A 20,226-nucleotide genomic window follows, 5' to 3' on the forward strand; every position below is an offset into this window, starting at 1 on the left:
ACAATATAACACTATTGATTGTTTGCGATTAAAAAAATTAAAATCTCATATTTTTATGTTACAGTAATGTCAAATATTTATGAATTATACAATTTTTTTTAAATATGACGTATTAGAAAACATGACAACGACGCTTGTTGAGAACAACTACACTGAGAAAGATATTGAAAAATTTAAGATATAAATTTATTTTATTAAAATATATCTTTATTTAAATACAAAATAAAATCATATTTCTCGTAAATAAACTAATTCATAAAAATATTCACAAAAATATATATTTTGTCATCACAATCAATTTTTTTTATAATAAATATCAAATAAAACGTTAGAAATAACATTGCTAATATTTTGATTTTTCTCAGTGTACATTTAAATTATTATTATAAACAATAAATGAAAAAAATAATGAATAAAAGCAATAAAAATATAATAATTGTTATTTAAAAATATTTTCTTTAGAATATTGATAAATGTTCACATAAAAAAGAATTATTTTAATTATTTTAATTATAATTAATTCATTATTTATTATTTTGAAGATGGCAATGCCAAACGCTTCTTTGTTAAAAAATACATGTGAATGAAAAGTCATGTAATTCTTCTTCACTTTTTTGATAGCTGGAGAACCTCCTTAAGTTATCGAAATATTTAGCAATTGCAAGTGTAAATAATATTATTGGTACATGGACATATATAATATAAATAAATATTGTTTTGAATTATTAACGAAAGCATGGAGCACACACGTATTTAAAAAAGGGATTTCAACTTATAATTAGATAAATATTAATTTAAGGTTTCAAATGAGCGCATAGGCAATTGTTACGTCGTGGTTGTCTCAATATGAAGATTCTTTTCTTTCGACAAATCTAGACTTTTCATTACAATAACCGAAAAATTGTATTTAAAATTTATGCTCTTCTGATGGGTTTTAGTTGACAATCGACAGTTGATTTTCCATGGAAAGCAAGCTTTCTCGCGAAAGTTTAAGACTTACAGCATCATTTTCGAAGCGTCAAATTATATATAGTGTATATACATCTGTGTAATGTACAATGTGTAGGAAAATACGTATGCACGTTTAAACGAATAAGAGAGAACAGAACGAAAATTTCACGTTCATTAGTTGGATCACGCTGTAATTATTACCGCGATTAGAATTTCTAAGCGTCTACTGCCCGCTGGAGTGTTTTGGAGTATATACACAGGTGCGTTAGAGCACACACCACTTAGCTCCTGTGCCAAATTTACGACAATAAGTTTCCTCTTTCTTATATCTCGCACGAATTTGGTTCCTATTGGAAAGCTCGTACAAGATGCTTCCGATTACTGTGAAACATTGTGTTGCGTTAAAGGTTTTGGGAACTGTATTTGTGACAGACTTGGCGTAGCACGTGCGCTCCATGATTGATAAAGACTGGTTTGAATGATATAGATCCTTCGCTCATTAACATTTCATGTATTTGTCGCGATTAATATAAATTTCAAATGACAGATTTATATCGTTACCAATTTTGTTTCTTATGTTTTAAGATATCGGTTTTCACAAGAGACAATTTTATCAGCAATTTTTCTCAAATTCTCGTTAATCTTGTTATCAATAGACAAAAGTCAATACAAATTCAAAATGATTTAACAACTACTTTTGAACACATTTAATTAAAAAAAAAATTAGTGGAATCGAATTGTATTCATCAGTGTGAAAATTGAGTACACACAATAGTGTTTAAACGATTGTATAAATTGAATGGCGAGTCGATTTACTGCGGTTAAAATCGCGCGAAGCAAAGACGTTAATTGAAAGCGATGTATATCAATTAATCTGACGTTTAGACATGTAATTATGATTATCGATTTTCATATGGACGTAGCATGTAATGTTCTCTAAAATAACGAATAGCGATATCACTCGGTCAGATTCGGAAGTCGTTGTATATTATAATCGCGTATGCGTATTGTAAACTACAGGTAGGACTTTTTACCATTTGAAGAAAAAAATCTTGTATAATGTCTACGGAACGGCGAGAGTGCTTGTAAGTCGTGAAAAAGGTAGTAAGAAAGAAATTAAAAAAAAATGAACTTATTTCTGTAAGGAGCACATCGAGTATACCTTTAGATTACAGATGTTTAGACGGAGAGTTATTTTTTACACACACTCGTAATCAATGCCTTGCTAGAATATCGTGCTTTCAATTACGAATGCGACGAAAAGTCTCTGGCTAAAAAAAAGTTTAGTGATTAAGCGCGAACCGCTGCTAAGCAACTCATCTTCTCTATATATGTGCGAGTCATTTTGGTAATCAGGTTTTCCCCTGTGCCTAAATTATCATAGGCATCGAACTGTATTAATACTGGAACACTTCGATGTTTCCGAAAAGAAAGAAAAAATGATCTAAAGATATCCTTGGTGAAAAAAATTCTCATATTTTTAAGAATTTTTCATATTTCAAATTTATGAAAATGTTCTGAAAAAATACCTTAAATATCTTAAAGTTTTATAAGTTTTCCTTAAAAATTATAGAATGAGAAGTCTTAGAATATTCAGAATTTACATATATAAAGAAATCTAAAAAAGATGTAAACTTTTTCAGAATTTGTGAAAAGTATTCCAGTTAAAAAATCTGAATAATATTGTAGAAGAAATTGTATAAAATTTATATAGAATTTTTAAAAAATTATCTAATTCGAAAAAAATTTTCACCAGGGATGCCTCTCTTTTCTCTCTTTCTCTCAGCTAGTACAGTTTAATAAATTATATTCTATAAAGGAACATAGAAATAATATAAAATATAAAACAATATACTAACAGAAGGTTCGATTAGAAATTACTGCAGATTAGAAATGCTTTATATTCACATTGAACTTGTGTTTTGTCAGTAAAGTTTACTGGCACAATTTAACATCAAAGTATTGTTAATTAAATCAAAAATATGACTCACTGGACCAACTAAACCTTCAATAGAGGAATGTATAAAATTTCCACTGTATTTATCTGCATGGAAATGGAAACAGAGGAATAGAACTTTCTCCTTGTGAAAGCAAAAAACTCAGGTGACACGTGATTCCAGGAGTAATCAATTCGTAGTTTTTTTAGATTTAACTCCAAGCTTTACTCCATATATGTATATGATTCAATATGTAAGAGATTGATTAAAGAATTAAAGAGTGTAAAGAATTTAAAAGAAAATTTTGAGAAACATATTCCAACTAAGGACAAATATCCGATGAAGAGGAAGAATGATTTTAAAAAATCTATCTTTCAATAAATTTAATTCTCTTGATGCGAACACTTCGCTTGTGTAGAAAGGAGAGTTCCAGTATTACCATAGTTCAGTGATCGCAGACTAGCCTGTGAATATAAATTAAACGAACATAAAAGCGTGTAAAAAAAAGGGAAAGTAGATATGTAAAAAAAATTGATGAAATGAGATATAGGATCGATCAAAGATCACGATGTTGTGAATGAATTGGAATAATGAGAAAAGCTTTACGTTTTGTATCTATGCGAAATAAAAAAAAAATATATATATAAAATATATAATATTAATGATTAATGTTGACGGAATTAATATTATAGAAGAAAATTAAGGCTTATTTTTAAATCGACTACTTTCACAATAGTTCGTTGACTAGCTACGTCACTCTACATTCTCTTTCGGCATCGTGATTTTGATTCACTCGATGCATCGAGGGGCTTACGATTTGCCAATTAAGAAATTTTCAAAGCAACAAAATGTACCCCCTCTAAATTATTTTTGTATTATTTGCCTAAGTATACGTGTAGAAACGTATTCTTAGCGCGTTTGACATTGAATCATCTTGAAAGGTGCATAATCGATTTGCCGGATTAATTAATGACCGGTAACAGCGTGTAACCAATGGCAAAACAGTTAGTAATTGCTATTGATATGATAGTATCAATTTGACACCGAATTCATTTGCAATCCATATCGAAAGGCTAACGATACGTGATATTACGTCACGTATCCATGATCTTAGAGGAATGAAAAAATACATGTAAAGATAAATACAATTATAGACGGATGTGTATTCGCGTGTGTGCATGGGCATATGCGTGTATGTATATAAGCGTGCAAATAACAACTATTCGCAATATTACATCATGAGACGAAGCGTCTCTTTGAATGCACTGTGGTTTCGGTAATGGATGTATTCAGACACGAATATAAATAAAATTTGTTAATTAAAATGTTAAAATCTCTGATTTTTATCTCTGATTTTAGCGATCACGTAACTGTTTCCCTAAGGCGGAGATGTAAAAAGTGAACATTTTATCATTAAAGTTAATGAGAAATTTTTCACTTTTCATATTTCTTGAGGCGAAAAAAGTTATGTGATCGTTGCCCAGATATTAACATCCGTTGAAAACAGATTTTGAAAGAATTTACTGCAAATTGTTCCCGGCAAAATGTATAAGGTGAAATCCACAAGAGAGGAAAAATAAAATAAAAAATTTAAGTAAAATTAATTGTCCGAATTAATTAAAAATTGCATTGATTGCATTCAGAATATTCTTTTCTGCTTCTACAATTCGATAAGTATTCACACAGAGAAAAAGAAATTTATATTAAAAAAAATTATATAACGTTTTAATTCAAAATTTTTGTAAAAAATCTAATAAGTATATGAATGAAAAATATAAAATTTCCTGTTTCAATAATAAACTATATAAAAAAATATGTATTTAAAAGTCGCAACGGACCAGCAGCAATGGGTAAAAGCAACGTATTGTGAGGGATTTTTATTTTTACTTTTTAGATGACAATTTTAGAGCAAAGAATGTAAACATATCTAATTTCAGTGGTATTTATCGAAATTAAACGTTTGTAATTTAAATACATATAATATATGGAAAAAATATTACCCGATAAATAGTATTTTATCCTAAAGTAAAGATGGCTGCCGCGACGAAGAAGAATAAGAGTAGGAGTCTAGTAGAGAAGTGGATTTAGCTTGTATACGTTTTTCACGAGACTACTAGTCCCACTATTGTCTATCACGCATGCTCGATGTAACTTGAACAAAGATAAAGATATCTCTCAACATGCTCCTTGTCAGATCACTTCTTCGACTACGTTCAGCGGGAAAAGCAGCTCAGGGAGCGATTCTTTATTACGATTGGTTTCTATATTTAGATTCAGCGAAGAGCCAATCTTATTAAAGATTTACTCAACCATTGCACAACTGTTGTCTTCTGAAAGCAGCTTCAGCATAGGCGTTACATAGCAGCGCCGCGCACTCCAGTATTACATTTTAATGATTTTCTATGCTACTAATTTATATTATTACTGACATTTTATTTGATCAAAATGAAATAAAAATTTAACATAATACAATTAAAAATCACTGGACTTCTTGAAGAAAAAATACTGCGTATCTCCCACATCAATGTGTATTAATAACAAATTTATAGCATAATATTAATTTTGTTACAATTCTTAATCAAGTTAAATGCTCCAAGTTTTTGTTGACATTTTAAATAGTTAAAGCGTCATATATTAACTAGAAGCTATAAAAACATCTTGACTAATTGAAGCAAAGACTATCTTACTGGTCGAGCACCAAAATGATAAAAAAAACCTCTGAAAAATCCTTTTGATTTTTGTAACAGCTTTTTTATTTCTTGTCAACTGTTACTTGTATTAGCAAGTATCATGAGGTGTATGTCAAGTATTTGTAATGTATGTATAGTTATGCTTCATTTGTTTCAGTGTCACAAGTTTTTCTTGACTCAATTACTTATTTGTTACAACTTTGCTGTATGAAATATCTGAAAAAAAAGAAATATCACATGTTACATTTTTTTCTTATATTAATAAATAACATTTTGTTTTACTATCATTTTATTTATTTACTATTATTTTAGAGTACGCATGAAGATATCTTGATGTATCCATTGGTTAATTACCTTAGTATTCATTCTTAAGCTTCAGGCGTAGCTAACGGGGCTTCTTTCTTCTCTTCAATAATAATGGCTTCTTTCTTCTCACCATTAGGTTTATCATTTTCATCCACTTCCTTTTTGGGCGCCACCTTTAAATACCATCAACAAGATTTATATATTAAACAAATTGCTTTTATAATGTACTCAATTTTATTAATTCGTAAACTATTTCTAAAATGATAAAAAAAACTACCTTCAATTAAAAAACAAAATACAGTTTAATGGAGATAAAAAAAAATATAAAAAAATGTATATAATAAACTTTACCATTAAAAATTTCAAAATCAAATTTAAAGTTTTAAATGAAAACTCTCATTTTTTTATTCAATATATTTTTGTAGATCAAATTCTTTACTAAATTTCACATATCCTATATATATGGATTTTTAAATTCAGAATCTTTAATGGGAATCAGAGAAATTCTTTATATTTAGATATATACATAGTCTATACAAAGATTTGCACCAAAGATTTTCAACAAATTCCTCAATTTTCATCTAATCAACTATTATATTTAATAAGAACACACCATCAGCTCTTACTGTAATTCCCTTTACCTCCTCTTTGCTAGCTTCATCAAAATTCTCCACTAAGTCGGGCACCTCGTCGTCCTCTTCCAACGTAGTTTTCCCAACCGCACTTCCAGCAACTGTACTCGCTAATCGTTTCAGCTGTGTCAGACCTTCAGGGCCAAGCTGGCTCAAGATTCCTGGTAACATCTCGGTTATCTGTTTATTTTCTCCGTGACCAGTGATCGCAAATGTATTAGCAGACAGACTAGCCTGGGCTTTTGGATTATTGAAATGGATGACTGTGCCATCATCTTTAATCATATTAACCTCCTCTATTCCAGGAATTGTATTTACAGAAAGTTTCTTTAGACAACTCTGTAACTTTTTGTCATCTGTGGCGGCAGTCGCGTGTACAACCTGCAAAAGTAAAAAAAAATAACATAAACACAAGAGCAATAACGTTTAATTCTGCCTTAAGGCTCTGCTTAACATTGTCTTCACAGCATACAAATGTTCCTTCCTTTTTGATAACTTAACTATTATTCGCGTATCTGGAGTGCTTTAATGAATAAAAATCCAGTTATTTTCAGTTAACATTTATTGTAAAAATCAAATCAAAAGCCGATAACTAAGAAAAGCTGTGCTAACAGCTTTGTTTATAACAAACTCGCATGACACTCACAAGAAATATAGGTGTGAAGCGCAATGAAACGAATAGCTAATGATCTTGCACTGGTCATTTCCGTAATAGAAATCCTGCGATGTCACGCGTACTACTTGGCCCGATCCAAAAATCAACGTGCGTACTAACGACGACGGACACGGATCACACTTAGAAAGGCGACGACGCAAGGCACACGCGAGCTCTGGGTCTCTTTAAAGAGGCAGCGACAAATAGTCGATACGCGATGCTCACCTTCTTCTTGCGTCGGGGTGTACCCTTGCCGCCGATTCGCACTTGGGCCTGGAGCTTCTTGAGCTTCTCGGGATTCATGCTTTTTAACCTCTGCCGCGCACGGACAGGGGACGGACGCGCGTGATGGCGAAGGGTGACTGCGACCGGTACGTTGCTCTACGTGAAATCCTTCCTCTCACACGTGCGAGTCGACGTCGTGCGGGCGCGGGGACCGGCTCGGTTACACGCGACACGTGCTCTCCTATCCGACCGAGATGCTCGAGAAAATGGAAGCGGTACGCTCGTTTCGCTCGCGATCCCTACGTCCGAGAGAGCCCAACTTCCGGACGGCGGCGGCGCGCGGCGCGTTTCCGCCGGCCGCGCGCGACCGCGACTACTAGTTCAAAAATCATAGACAAAGGCCGATATTCATAGTCAATTCTTATATTTAACACCGTCTTCAGTATCATCTTAAAATGACGTCAACTAATGAGAAAGCTCTATTAGCATCTTCAAGACATTACTCAAGATAATCTTGATATAAGAATCGACTTTGAATACAGGCCAGAAGATCGGTAGTACATTAATTTATACGACCCAATGAGCAGACAATATTTTTTAAATGTTTTTTCTTCATGTTTAATAAAATTTTATTTAAAAAACGTTTAAACAATATTGTCTGCTCATTGGGGAGGATCGTCTCAAAAGTTTTGAGCCTGAACATGAAAATGGCATTGCTCGTCAAAATTATTCTTACATTGCACGTGTATAGATGCATTGAAAATACCAGAAAAAAATTGTTACTTTGGACACTCAACTGTTGTTTAACAATCAATTGTACCAGTCGATGTTAGTGTTTTTATAAAAATGGAAAAAATCGAATATCGTGCCGTGATTTAAATTCTTGCATTTGAAAGGCAAAATACACCTACGCAAATTAAAGCCGAGCTGGACGCTGTTTACGAGGACTCTAGCTCATCATTTTCCACCGCCAATAACTGCGACCGCCACCGATGACATCGAGAAAGTTCGTCAAATGGTCCTGAACGATCATCGAATCAAGATTAGAGAAATAGCAGAGGCTCTGAACATATCGAAAGAACGTGTTTGTCATATATTGACTGAAGAATTAGGCATGCGTAAGTTAACCGCACGTTGGGTGCCGCGCTTGCTTACTGAGGACCAAAAATGCATTTTAGAATGAACATTTCCAATGCCCTGTTGGAGCGGTTTGCGCGAAACAAGTCGGATTTTTTGCTTCGAATAATAATAGTTGATCATACTTAGATCCATTACTTTGTTTCTGAGACGAAGGAACAGTCGAAACAACTAACTGCGAAGAGTACACCTATTCCAAAGAAGAACGAGACGGTTTTATCGGCCGAGAAGATTATGTTAACTGTTTTTTAGGATAGTTATGGAATTGTGTTTATCGACTATCTTGAAACAGGTGAAACAATAACAAGGGTGTACTACGCATCATTAATTGATAAGCCAAAAGCAGGAATTGTGAAAAAACGGCCGCATTTGAAAAATAAGAAAGTGCTGTTCCATCAAGATAACAATAAACAGGGTTGGATTAAGACTCATGCCGCCGCTAGACATCTCTATTAAATCTTGGCTGTCCTTATTCAAGCCTCAAGTGTAACTTAAATTAATCAAATTTTATATTCTGCAAATTCTGCTTTCTTCTTATATTATTTTATGTAAAAGATTTTAGTTGATTGCGTCAGCCATTACAAGATAAGTTAAAAAAAAACTGTTTTACAAAATGCCGTCTTTCTAAATTTGCCGCCCTTAGGCAATAGCCTAAATTAGGCTTGGGAGCTAATCTGATCCTAACAATAAACCGTTTCACATTTCGCCGGTCGTCATGAAAAAAATTGACAAATTGCAGTTCGAATTGATTGACCATCCATCATATTCGCCAGATCTGACCCCCAGCAACTTTTTCCTGTTTCGTAAGCTCAAAGTTTGGCTCGGAGGACAAAAATTTTCATCGAACGAGGAGATCATCGCATCCATAGAAGCCTATTTTGCAAAGCAAGACACCAACTACTATTTGAATGGGTTAAATGAGTGGGAGCATCGCGCAGAAAAGTGCATCGCCTTAAAAGGAAACTATGTTGAGAAATAAAACTATTTAGTTTTGACCGAAAAAATATTTGTTTCTATGTTAGGTTCAAAATTTTTAAGACGTAAGTCTTATTTTAAGTAGTAATGTCTTAAAATACTAAAGCGCCTAATAAACAAAAATAAATTCAAATAAAATAAAAATTGCAATTTATTTGAATTTATCTGAGTTCACGTTTTAGAATCTTGGAGTACTTTTAGATTTAAATTGACTCAAATGGATTGAAATATGAAATGCGCTATTCGTAATTTTGAATTCGGATGGATTTATGTCTGTATTATATTATTTTTGAATTCATGGATTCAAAAAAATCTGAAGCGCAAATTCGAAAGTCGAAATTAATAAATTCATTTGTACCAATTTCAATTCGTTTTCATTTGCTAGGCGGCTTTGTGCAACTCTATGATTATTTTATATCTTAAAATTGTACTTAAAACGAGCTGAAATATAAAATGAACTATGAATATCAGCCAAAAAAAACACCAGCGAATCTGCACAGAATCGGACAGGATCAACGCACTTAAAAGTTTGAAGAGAAAGAGTTCCACACGAAAAATTAAGCAATTTGGGACATTTTTTTGTACTATTTGATAGAATCGTAACTGTACCATTTTATCTAATCTGATAGCTTCTTTAACATTTTCAAGAATATTTTTAAGAAAATTAAACAATAATTTCAAGGAAAGATATATAAGATAAAGACAAAAGAAAAATATTTATAAGCTAAAGAAAATACATATAAAAGTTAAAGCTGTTCCGAATAAAAAATAGAAAGTAAATATTTATTTAAGTAAATATTCACCTAGGAAATTATTCTTAATCGCTAAGATCTGCTTTCGACCATAGCCATTTTCATAATTTAAATATGAATATTTGTTTAAATAATATAAGGAAGATCAAGGAATACGCAGCAAATATTACAATTGTATATATTTAACATCCATTTATTATATAATTTTAATATCATAAAATTATATAATGTGTATGTGTGTGTGATCACATGTGTGTAAAATTTATTTATAAATTAATTAGATAAAATTAATTTATTATGTATTTACATATATATTTTTAAATTTTATACATATTTACTTATATAATTAACATAATTTAAATAAATTTATTTTCAAGTTTAAATATTCACAAAACAGAGCCAATAATGTTAAATAATATAAATATAGATATCTTTTTACATAACAGCATAAAATCTAAAAAATATATATTTACAATAATATATTACAATATTTTTCAAACGCTACAGTACAATTATTAATTATTAATAACATCAACACATTCTATAATTGTGATATTTAATATTTTCTCATTAAATTATATAAGACCACAAGATATAATATAAAGAAAACGAAATTGTATTCCAGCAACTGTAGATCTCTGTATAAATACAATGCGTAAAGGATATAATTACCAATTCTCATATATATACAGAGTGAGGCATTTAATTTAAGCATCCAAATGTCCAGATATCCAAATTTGAATGTCTCAAGTTAAATGCCTTACCTCGTATATAAATTAAATTTAATTTTTATCGTTAAGGAACACACTTTCTAATTTTATAAACCAAAAGTAATGTTTTGTCAAATTAAATAACAATTTAATATAATTTAATTGTAAAAATTACATCAGTCTTTGAATTCGTGATATATAAAAATGTACTAATTAATCTTTATACTAAAAAGATACAATTATTTATTGTTCTACTTGTCATCTAATCAGTAATTTCATTTATCACTTAAAACTTCATTAATAAAATTTTATGTAGTTATTCATAACTCTTAATATGAAACAATGACCGCTATTTATAGTCGATATTTATATTTGAGACCATTTCAAGTATTATCTTAAAATATTATCAACTAATCAGAGAACCATATTAGCATCTTAAGATATTATTTAAGATTGTCTTGAAATAACCCAGTAAGAAATGACTTATCGGATCGATGTCAAAACGATATCATTTTTATGATTTTAACATTGAATTAATGTTGAATCGACATCAATTCCATTATCGTTTCTCATTGGGAATATGACTATAAATACTGGTCAATGATCATTTAAATTACACATAGGGTGTTTGATAATTAATGATAAACTCACGGTACAGGTAGAATGGGCTAAACTGAGTTGAAAAATCTTGTCCATTTTGCGATTTTCGCAATAATTAACGAGTTATTAATTTATAAAAATAGTCGAACTTGCTCGGCCCATTGCCAAACCTATGCACGCGGCGAAATGCGGCCGCCAGCGATCGATGTTCTGCTAGGAACGCAAAAGTTATTGTTTGTGGTAAGTGGCATTGGAGTGATGCACACCTTCAAATTTTTGTCGTGCACTTAGCAACGATGACAGTTATGCGGTCGTATCTCTCTATGCGTAGACGTTTGGTAGTAAGCCGGGCGAATTCAACTATTCTTATAAATTAATAACTTGATAACTATTGCAAAAATCACAAAATAATACAGAATTTTTTTAAATTTAATTCGTTTCACTTCCATGTGAGAGTTTAATAATTAATTATCAAACACCCTGTATAATCAAATACTAATATTAATAATACATTAGTAATATTTGTCTCATCTTGTAAATCCTCAAATATCATTTAAATGTTTATGACAACAAAGAAAAACTTGATGTTTTTAATCATTTTTAGAAAGTGCAACTTTCCTCCATTTATGGCTTGTTTCGTTTTTTACATGTCCAAATTCAAACCTAATTCTAAGCTCACCAATCTTCGAAATTGGCAAAATATCCGGTATCCATTCTATCAAGAATGGTGTAGGTTCGACTTGATTCGGAGAGGTATTTCCTGAAAGTAAACAAAATAAAAACATAATTAGACAAAAATATTCCCATACCATCTTATTTATTAATGATAAAATTCTTTAATAAATAATTTAAGCTTTCAAATTTCGACAAATCATCTTTGACAAGTAATCAACATCATTTCTTGTATATCAAACTCTCACTTACCCACTTTTAAATATGTCTTTAACTCTAACGGTTTAATTAACGCATTATTATTCGTCTTTTTAAAACGATCTATTTCTGTTTCCTCTCGCTTATACAATTCATACGTTCCATCTGCGTTTTGCACGAAACTTCTCGTGATTTCTAAAGGTATATATGGTGTCTCGAAAATACTCTTTACATGCAAGATATTTGTAATCTGCCATGTGTATTTAGTGAATGTTCCTAGTGGTACTCCATCTTTCCTAACGAATGCCGTCGTTGAATTTGGCAAACGTTTCTTTTTGCCGCCGCACGATATGCGTTCGCGTAGACAGTCAAAGAATATCTGTGGTACGTGGAATACCAGGGGATCGGGTTTACCGTCGAACTGGAAATGCATTGTCTGATTTATTCGCTCGGTTATCGAAGCGAGCCACTTGATAAACGGCAAATTCGTGCTGGCTTCATCTAGGTCGTCGCATGTATTTTGATATTTTTTAACAATTTGTGACTTTGCTTTCGTCTTTCTTAATTCGCTCGAATTTAGATTTGAATTACTGTTATTCATGTGCTTCTCGTCCCTTTTCCGTTTCGTCGAAATTGTCGGTTGCGTTGTGTTACCTTCGGAATTTGATGTACTTTTGTTATTGTACTGTACCACTGTGTTTCTGTCAACAATTTTGACACCACCATTATTCAAGGTAATATTATTATCAACAAGCTTTGCATTAGTCACATCCAAGATTGTAGTACTGGCATCTAGAACCTTCAATGTGCTCGAATCCAATATTTTTATGTTATTATCATTTAATATGTACTGACTGTTATTGAGAACATTGTATTTTGTATCAATTGTCCCTTGATCATCCAATATTTTTATGGTATTTCCTCCTCCTAATTGAACACCATTTTGATCAATTACTTCTAAATTGTGAACCTGCATATAAATAATTTAATAATTTTAATAATTTTATCACTTTTTATTAATTTAGTAAAATAATTATTTTTAAGTTCTTTTTTTAAATTAATAATAAAATATTAATATTTCAACATAAATATTTTAAGTATCTTACTTGTGATATTATACTATTATCATCTAATAAACTGCGATCGCATTCTACTTCTATATTTTCAACAATGCCATGTGGTAAAATTGTGGAATCTAAATTTATAGAATCTAAGTCTAATCTATTTCCATCAAGACTTTGTACAGTTAAAGTATCGTCACGAAAAATTAATAGATGCGTATCTGTTTCGTCAGTAGTTAAACTATCAAGATCTGAAATTTTATATTATCATTAACAAAAAGTTTTTTAAATTTACATATAAACAAAGGTAAATTTCTTAATATGTAACAACGTGCGTGCTTACCAATTCCAACAATTTTATCTTCTTCATTTTGCGGTACAGTTGCTAGAGGCTTTTCTATACTAGACTGTGTTTGATCTAGATTTATGTAATAACTAAATTCTTCGGATAGCTTTGGGTCGCTAGCAAAAGCACAAATGCATGCGTAAAAATGCACACATCGCTTTGACTGTGACGACGAAGTGCCGTCAGCTTTATCTCCGCTCTTCGTTGTGCCCTGTAAATTAATCAATTATTATTTAATAAGATATCTTTTGACTAGAAATATTATTTGTATTGGTACAAATAATTAAACAAAATTTAATTTTATTAAATACATATAATCTTTCTTCAAATTGTTTAAAAAAAAATTCATTATAAAGATTATTACACACATTTTATTACTTGCCTTAAATGTAGTACAACTACAGAAATAACGATGTTCTATTTTGTCCTTTAATTTGCTAACGAAGAAAGAAAAATGAAGATAGCCTAGAGGATGTTTTGGAGAAGCTTTACATTTGACCGCCATGATATTCTTTGAGACTCTTTGTACCAAAGGACCAGAGGTTTCCGTCGCTAACAACCATATCTCTTGTTTCATTTCATTATTTACATTCAGCGACGACAAAATAGAATTTTTCAAAGTCAATGGTTGTGCTTGCGCATAACATTTTAATGCCGTTTGTATATGCTGGCATGTGAACACAGTATTTGAATAACCCTTCTCCTAAAAATATAATACAATATATTACAAAAATATATAAAAATATACAGATATAATTACAGAAATGTGTAAATATGTAAATCTTATAAAATATTTACATGACATTTGAGGACGCTAGTGTGAAAACTTCTCTCACAGCTATCGACAAAACATAATGCAGTTTGTGAAATAAGCATCGTAATGTCATTTGAAATGGTGGTATTTATCAACGGTAACTGTACAAAGCCACGGTAATCAGGTCCCTTGTCCTTGACTCGTACAGAATATACTTGTACTGTTGAGCCTGTGATGAGCTTGCATGCCTCTGTGGATAGCTTTCGCTTTTCTCCAGGTTCCTTGAACACAGCGTCGCAATATTTGTTCTTGCAGCAAAGTCCACGCGAGCCATTGTAAGTCCCACATTTTGGACACTTCCGAACTCCACGAAGGGTGGCCTTTCCCAAATCTGATAGAAGTTTCTTCAAGCGTTCCTCATTGGACATAGCTACTGTATATTACAGTAATATATATTAGAAAGCTCTAATAGAATTTTTGGCCAATATTCATAATCCAATCTTACATTCAAGATTGTCTTATTTTTTTGAGTCACTCATTTATACAGTATGATTATGTTAATGTATGAAATCATAAGACCAAATTAAAGACAATTTTGCATAGTCTATGAACACTGTTCTTCATCAAGTAGTATTTCCTACTGCTTGCAAATTTTTTTTTCTTTTATTGAGTTTACAAATTACTAATTATGAATATTCATTGATAGAAAAACTGAATTGGTAGTTTTATTTTTAAAAATTATACTTAAAAAAATTACAATTACTTAATAAATCTAAAAGTGTTTTTAAAGTATTTAAAAACTACTTATTGCATTATTTGAAACAAATCAGATTTTCCTCTATTATTCAAACAAACTATAATAGCTTGTTCAAGTTTTTACTTGCAAGTAAAATGCTTTTTTCTCTTTGAACAAAATAAAGAGAAAATAGTACATAATAATCACTGAAGCTCCATCCAGTAAAATGTTGCATATATAAATCACAATGTAAGACATCAATATGTTAAATCGTTATTACAATTCATCAGCATTGCCCTAGCAGTATCTCCGTTCTTTCTAGCTAAACTTCTTGCACCATTTTACTTTCTTTTTTTACTATGAAAAAAATTCGGTAATACTGAAGGACGGTCCTTCTCACCGATTTTGATGAAATTAGGCTCATTCGACGCGTTTTCACATGAAACTAACGAATCTGGCGGAAAAAAGTGTCGCTCTGCCCCGCAAACCGAGATATCAAGCATTAAAGTTGGCGATTATATAGGTTAGGATACCTGTCAATCCGACGAAATGTAGCGACTTGAGCATATTGTTCCCTAATAAGAAAAATGTGCTATTGAGAAATTATGTAAAAAAATTAAAAAATACATCGCAATTGAAATAAACATGAAAAAAACAGAAGTAAAAACTGCAAAGATTCCTCGAAAAGAGCTTTGTTATTATTTCTGCAACTGAATTAGGCTAACTACGTGCACGTAACGTCGTGCGCACTGTAATATAAAAATAACGTAAAGAAAAGTTTCATTTAGAAGTAACACCGAGTTGCATAATAAAAGCGATAAAACGAACGTGCCGTCGCTCGTGTTTCCGCTGCTAGAAGGAAAAAAAGAGTACCGAAAACACACTCCGCGTTATTCGACTCCGATCGTCACGTAAGTGCGCTAGCATGGAATTATACCTCGTCGTAAAAACAATGTTATCAACGTTATTACCTTTCCAATATCTCAGAAGCGACGTAATAACCGCACAGCCGGGAGTGGGAAAAACGCCTTTTCTCCATGGTGGAAGGGATAACATTAAGGTGCAGTTACATGCAATCGTTGTGCGTCGAGCGTCTAGCATCAAGTTGCGCAGAAGGTTATTGCGCAGCTTCTTGACGCTGGAATCTGGACATTCTGGACTTGCAGATTCCAGCTTTTTGATACTAGAAGGGCAAATAAAGTTGAGGTCCATTTGATGCTACAAAAGCTTCGAAGCGTTTGATTAACCAATCAGAACAAAGAATTTTACAAATTGACCAATCAAAGAATGCTTCGAAGCATTTGTGGCGTCAAGTGGACCGTAGTCTAAGTAAGGTTACGTTGTAAATAAGGGAGGTTATGTTTGATGTATAAACATTTTTTAACATATAACTGAAAATTTATAAAATATATATTTCAATATTTTATATATGCAACATTAACTATAAATTTTTAGTATTAACAGAGAGGAACCTCCTTGGTATTAGCTAGAGTCCTATATAAAGAGAGAAGCGACATTGATGTCCGAAGCTCTGATTGGTAATCTGATTGATACTTGATTGGCTAAGCGAGCAGCCATATTGTGACCACAGCTGTTTGTAGAATGATACAAATGGTGTTTGATGACGTTAGAGCGGTCCCAAAATGGTGGTGGAGGACTCAATTGGATACTGAAGGTTGTGGTGGGGGTTCGATGTCGCTTCTCTCTTTATATAGGACTCTAGTATTAGCAATAAATATTGGAACATTGTTTCAATGAAATTGTCTTTGAAGCGCCATGATGTGTAATTACTTAGACCTATATTATCAGACTTTTTGACTAGCTTGTCCAAGTTCAATTTTGCTTCAACCATGATTAGCTTTCAATACTAATACTTGTTTTATTCTTGTCTATATAACTTCACTTTACTGACTCCTACATGCTTTAATCGGTTTTTTTTTTGGAGGTTACGTTACTATTTCCGCTATTTTTGCACCTAGGCCCATAACCCGTCGTTATTGTGAGATAAAATTGATGTGCAAAGAACCATGCAAAAATCAGGGAATCTTGAATCGGACCAATTGAGATAGAAATGCAACTTGAACTTTTATTAAAATTATACTCAATGTACCCTCAATGGGATAGCGCCTGCAACAAGAATACAAGTAATTCATTTCTCGCAAACTAAACTAAAAATATTGCAACTTAGTAATTAAAGAATATTACATGCTATGCACTTGCACGTATAAAATTTTGATTTATCACGCTTACGATTAGACAAAGAAGATGAAGAACGACCGTAAACAGAGTGCATAGAGATACAACAGTACGCTAGATAGGCTCACGAACTAACAAAGAACTACTTATCATCACCATCTACAAACACTTAAACGCAACAGATCCATTATGATAAAAGTTAGAACTCTTCGGTGGGCAATCAGAACAGAGATATTAGAGAAATTCGCAAAAATAGTTTTACTAAAAAATTTCGTACTTTGACTGATATAACGCTTTCGTTTATCACTTTAGCGATTTGATCCATTATGATAAGAGTTAGAACTCTTATGGGGCTATCAGAACTCGCGAAATAAAGGCAAAATTCGCAAAAAAATTTTACAAAAAAATTTGGAATTTTGACTGATATAAAACGTTCGTTTTTGACTTTAGCGATTCGATCCATTATGATAAAAGTTAGTAATCTTCTGGGGGCTATCAGAACACAGAGATATTAGAGAAATTAGCAAAAAAGTTTTACTCAAAAATTTCGAACTTTGACTGATATAAGTCTTTCGTTTTTCACTTTAGCGATTCGATCCAACATGATAAAAGTTAGAACTCTTCTGGGAGCTATCAGAACACAGAAATATTGGTGAAATTGGCAAAAAAAATTTTGCTCAAAATTTCGAACTTTGACTGATATAAGTCTTTTGTTTTTCACTTTAGCGATTCGATCAATCATGATAAGAGTTAGAACTTTTCTGGGGGCTATCAGGACACAGAAATATTGGAGAAACTGGCAAAAAAAATTTTACTCAAAAATTTCGAACTTTGACTGATATAAGTCTTTCGATTTTCGAAAAGAGAAATTCACAAAAAAATTTTACTCAAAATTTCGAACTTTAACTCATATAAGTCTTTCGATTTTCACTTTAGCGATACGATCCATTATGATAAAGGTTAGAACTCTTCTGGGGGCTATAAGAACACAGAAATATTGGAGAAATTCGCAAAAAAATTTTACTCAAAAATTTCGATCTTTGTCTGATATAAGTCTTTCGATTTTCACTTTAGCGATTCGATAGATCATGATAAAAGTTAGAACTCTTCTGGGGGCTACCAGAACACAGAAATATTGGAGAAATTCGCAGAAAAAAATTTTCACTCAAAAATTTCGAACTTTGACTGATATAAGTCTTCCGATTTTAACTTTAGCGATTCGATCCATTATGATAAAAGTTAGAACTCTTCTGGAGGCTATCAAAACACAGAAATATTGGAGAAATTGTCAAAAAAAATATTACTCAAAAATTTCGGACTTTGACTGATATAAATTTTTCGATTTTCGAAAAGAGAAATTCACAAAAAAAATTTTACTCAAAATTTCGAACTTTCACTCATATAAGTCTTTCGATATTCACTTTAGCGATTCGATACATCATGATAAAAGTTAGAACTCTTCTGGGGGCTACCAGAACACAGAAATATTGGAGAAATTAGCAGAAAAAATTTTTCACTCAAAAATTTCGAACTTTGACTGATATAAGTCTTTCGTTTTTCACTTTAGCGATTCGATACATCATGATAAAAGTTAGAACTCTTCTGGAGGCTACCAGAACACAGAAATATTGGAGAAATTCGCAGAAAAAATTTATCTCAAAAATTTGGTCTGATATAAGTCTTTCGTTTTTCATTTTAGCGATTCGATCCATCATGATAAAGGTTAGAATTCTTCTGGGGGCTATCAGAACACAGAGATATTGGAGAAATTCGCAAAAGAAATTTTTCTCAAAAATTTTGGTCTGATATAAGTCTTTCGTTTTTCTCTTTAGCGATTCGATCCATCATGATCTAAGTTAGAAGTGTTCTGGGGGCTATCAGAACACAGAGATATTGGAGAAATTCGCAAAAAAAATTTTACTCTAATATTTCGAACTTTGACTGATATAACTCTTTCGTTTTTCACTTTAGCGATTCGATCCATCATGATAGAAGTTTGAACACTTCTGGGGGCTATCAGAACACAGAGATATTGGAGAAATTCGCAAAAAAAATTTTTCTCAAAAATTTTGGTCTGATATAAGTCTTTCGTTTTTCACTTTAGCGATTTGATCCATCATGATAGAAGTGTGAACACTTCTGGGGGCTATCAGAACACAGAGATATTGGAGAAATTCGCAAAAAAAAATTTTACTCAAATATTTCGAACTTTGACTGATATAACACTTTCGTTTTTCACCTTAGCGATTCGATCCATCATGATAAAAGTTTGAACTCTTCTGGGGGATATCAGAACACAGAGATATTGGAGACATTCGCAAAAGAAATTTTTCTCAAAAATTTTGGTCTGATATAAGTCTTTCGTTTTTCGTTTTAGCGATTCGATCCATCATGATAAAAGTTTGAATTCTTCTGGGGGCTATCAGAACACAGAGATATTGAAATTCGCAAAAAAAAATTTTACTCAAATATTTCGAACTTTGACTGATATAACTCTTTCGTTTTTCACTTTAGCGATTCGAACCATCATGATAAAAGTTTGAACTCTTCTGGGGGCTATCAGAACACAGAGATATTGGAGAAATTCGCAAAAAAGATTTTACTCAAATAATTCGTACTTTGACTGATATAACTCTTTCGTTTTTCACTTTAGCGATTCGATCCATCATGATAGAAGTGTGAACACTTCTGGG

General features: G+C 31.8%; 2 protein-coding genes across 9 annotated transcripts; both read right to left on the reverse strand.

The window, feature by feature from the left end:
- Nucleotides 1-5,118: 5,118 nt before the first annotated feature.
- Nucleotides 5,119-7,727, reverse strand: LOC105205324 (transcription factor BTF3 homolog 4). 2 transcript variants are annotated; one of them, XM_039453974.1, is made up of 4 exons: nucleotides 7,397-7,727; nucleotides 6,511-6,897; nucleotides 5,933-6,057; nucleotides 5,119-5,794 (listed from the first exon to the last, which is right to left on the reverse strand). In XM_039453974.1, the coding sequence occupies exons 1-3, from the start codon at nucleotides 7,472-7,474 to the stop codon at nucleotides 5,947-5,949; spliced, it is 576 nt and encodes a 191-aa protein (XP_039309908.1). In that variant the 5' UTR covers nucleotides 7,475-7,727; the 3' UTR covers nucleotides 5,119-5,794; nucleotides 5,933-5,946. The 2 variants fall into 2 exon arrangements, with proteins under 2 accessions (XP_039309908.1, XP_011172978.1); XM_011174676.3 differs by having other exon boundaries at nucleotides 6,526-6,897; nucleotides 7,397-7,726.
- Nucleotides 7,728-10,824: 3,097 nt separating this feature from the next.
- Nucleotides 10,825-16,564, reverse strand: LOC105205325 (uncharacterized protein C2orf42). Of its 7 annotated transcripts, XM_011174677.3 has the most exons (8): nucleotides 16,211-16,299; nucleotides 15,871-15,912; nucleotides 14,646-15,034; nucleotides 14,230-14,550; nucleotides 13,845-14,058; nucleotides 13,547-13,752; nucleotides 12,495-13,410; nucleotides 10,825-12,330 (listed from the first exon to the last, which is right to left on the reverse strand). In XM_011174677.3, exons 2-8 carry the CDS (start codon nucleotides 15,902-15,904, stop codon nucleotides 12,161-12,163), a joined length of 2,250 nt encoding a protein of 749 aa, XP_011172979.1. In that variant the 5' UTR covers nucleotides 15,905-15,912; nucleotides 16,211-16,299; the 3' UTR covers nucleotides 10,825-12,160. The 7 variants fall into 7 exon arrangements, with proteins under 7 accessions (XP_011172979.1, XP_011172983.2, XP_011172981.2 ...); XM_011174681.3 differs by lacking the exons at nucleotides 15,871-15,912; nucleotides 16,211-16,299 and adding an exon at nucleotides 16,309-16,564 and having other exon boundaries at nucleotides 14,646-15,031; XM_011174679.3 differs by lacking the exons at nucleotides 15,871-15,912; nucleotides 16,211-16,299 and adding an exon at nucleotides 16,309-16,564.
- Nucleotides 16,565-20,226: the final 3,662 nt, after the last annotated feature.

Source organism: Solenopsis invicta, chromosome 10 (assembly GCF_016802725.1).
Source record: "Solenopsis invicta isolate M01_SB chromosome 10, UNIL_Sinv_3.0, whole genome shotgun sequence".
NCBI lineage: Eukaryota > Metazoa > Arthropoda > Insecta > Hymenoptera > Formicidae > Solenopsis > Solenopsis invicta.

Bases quoted from the DNA above. Each gene is read 5' to 3' on its own strand.
- LOC105205325 (XM_011174679.3), bottom strand. From the start codon at position 16,549: ATGGACCTCAACTTTATTTGCCCTTCTAGTATCAAAAAGCTGGAATCT. The intron at 13,753-13,844 runs GTAAGCACGCAC...ATAAAATTTCAG, and splicing joins AGATAAAATTGTTGGAATTG to ATCTTGATAGTTTAACTACT. The intron at 12,331-12,494 runs GTAAGTGAGAGT...GTTTACTTTCAG, and splicing joins AAAGACATATTTAAAAGTGG to GAAATACCTCTCCGAATCAA.
- LOC105205324 (XM_039453974.1), bottom strand. From the start codon at position 7,474: ATGAATCCCGAGAAGCTCAAGAAGCTCCAGGCCCAAGTGCGAATCGGC. The intron at 6,898-7,396 runs GTGAGCATCGCG...TTACTTTTGCAG, and splicing joins CACCCCGACGCAAGAAGAAG to GTTGTACACGCGACTGCCGC. The intron at 6,058-6,510 runs GTAAGAGCTGAT...TGGTATTTAAAG, and splicing joins AGGAGGTAAAGGGAATTACA to GTGGCGCCCAAAAAGGAAGT.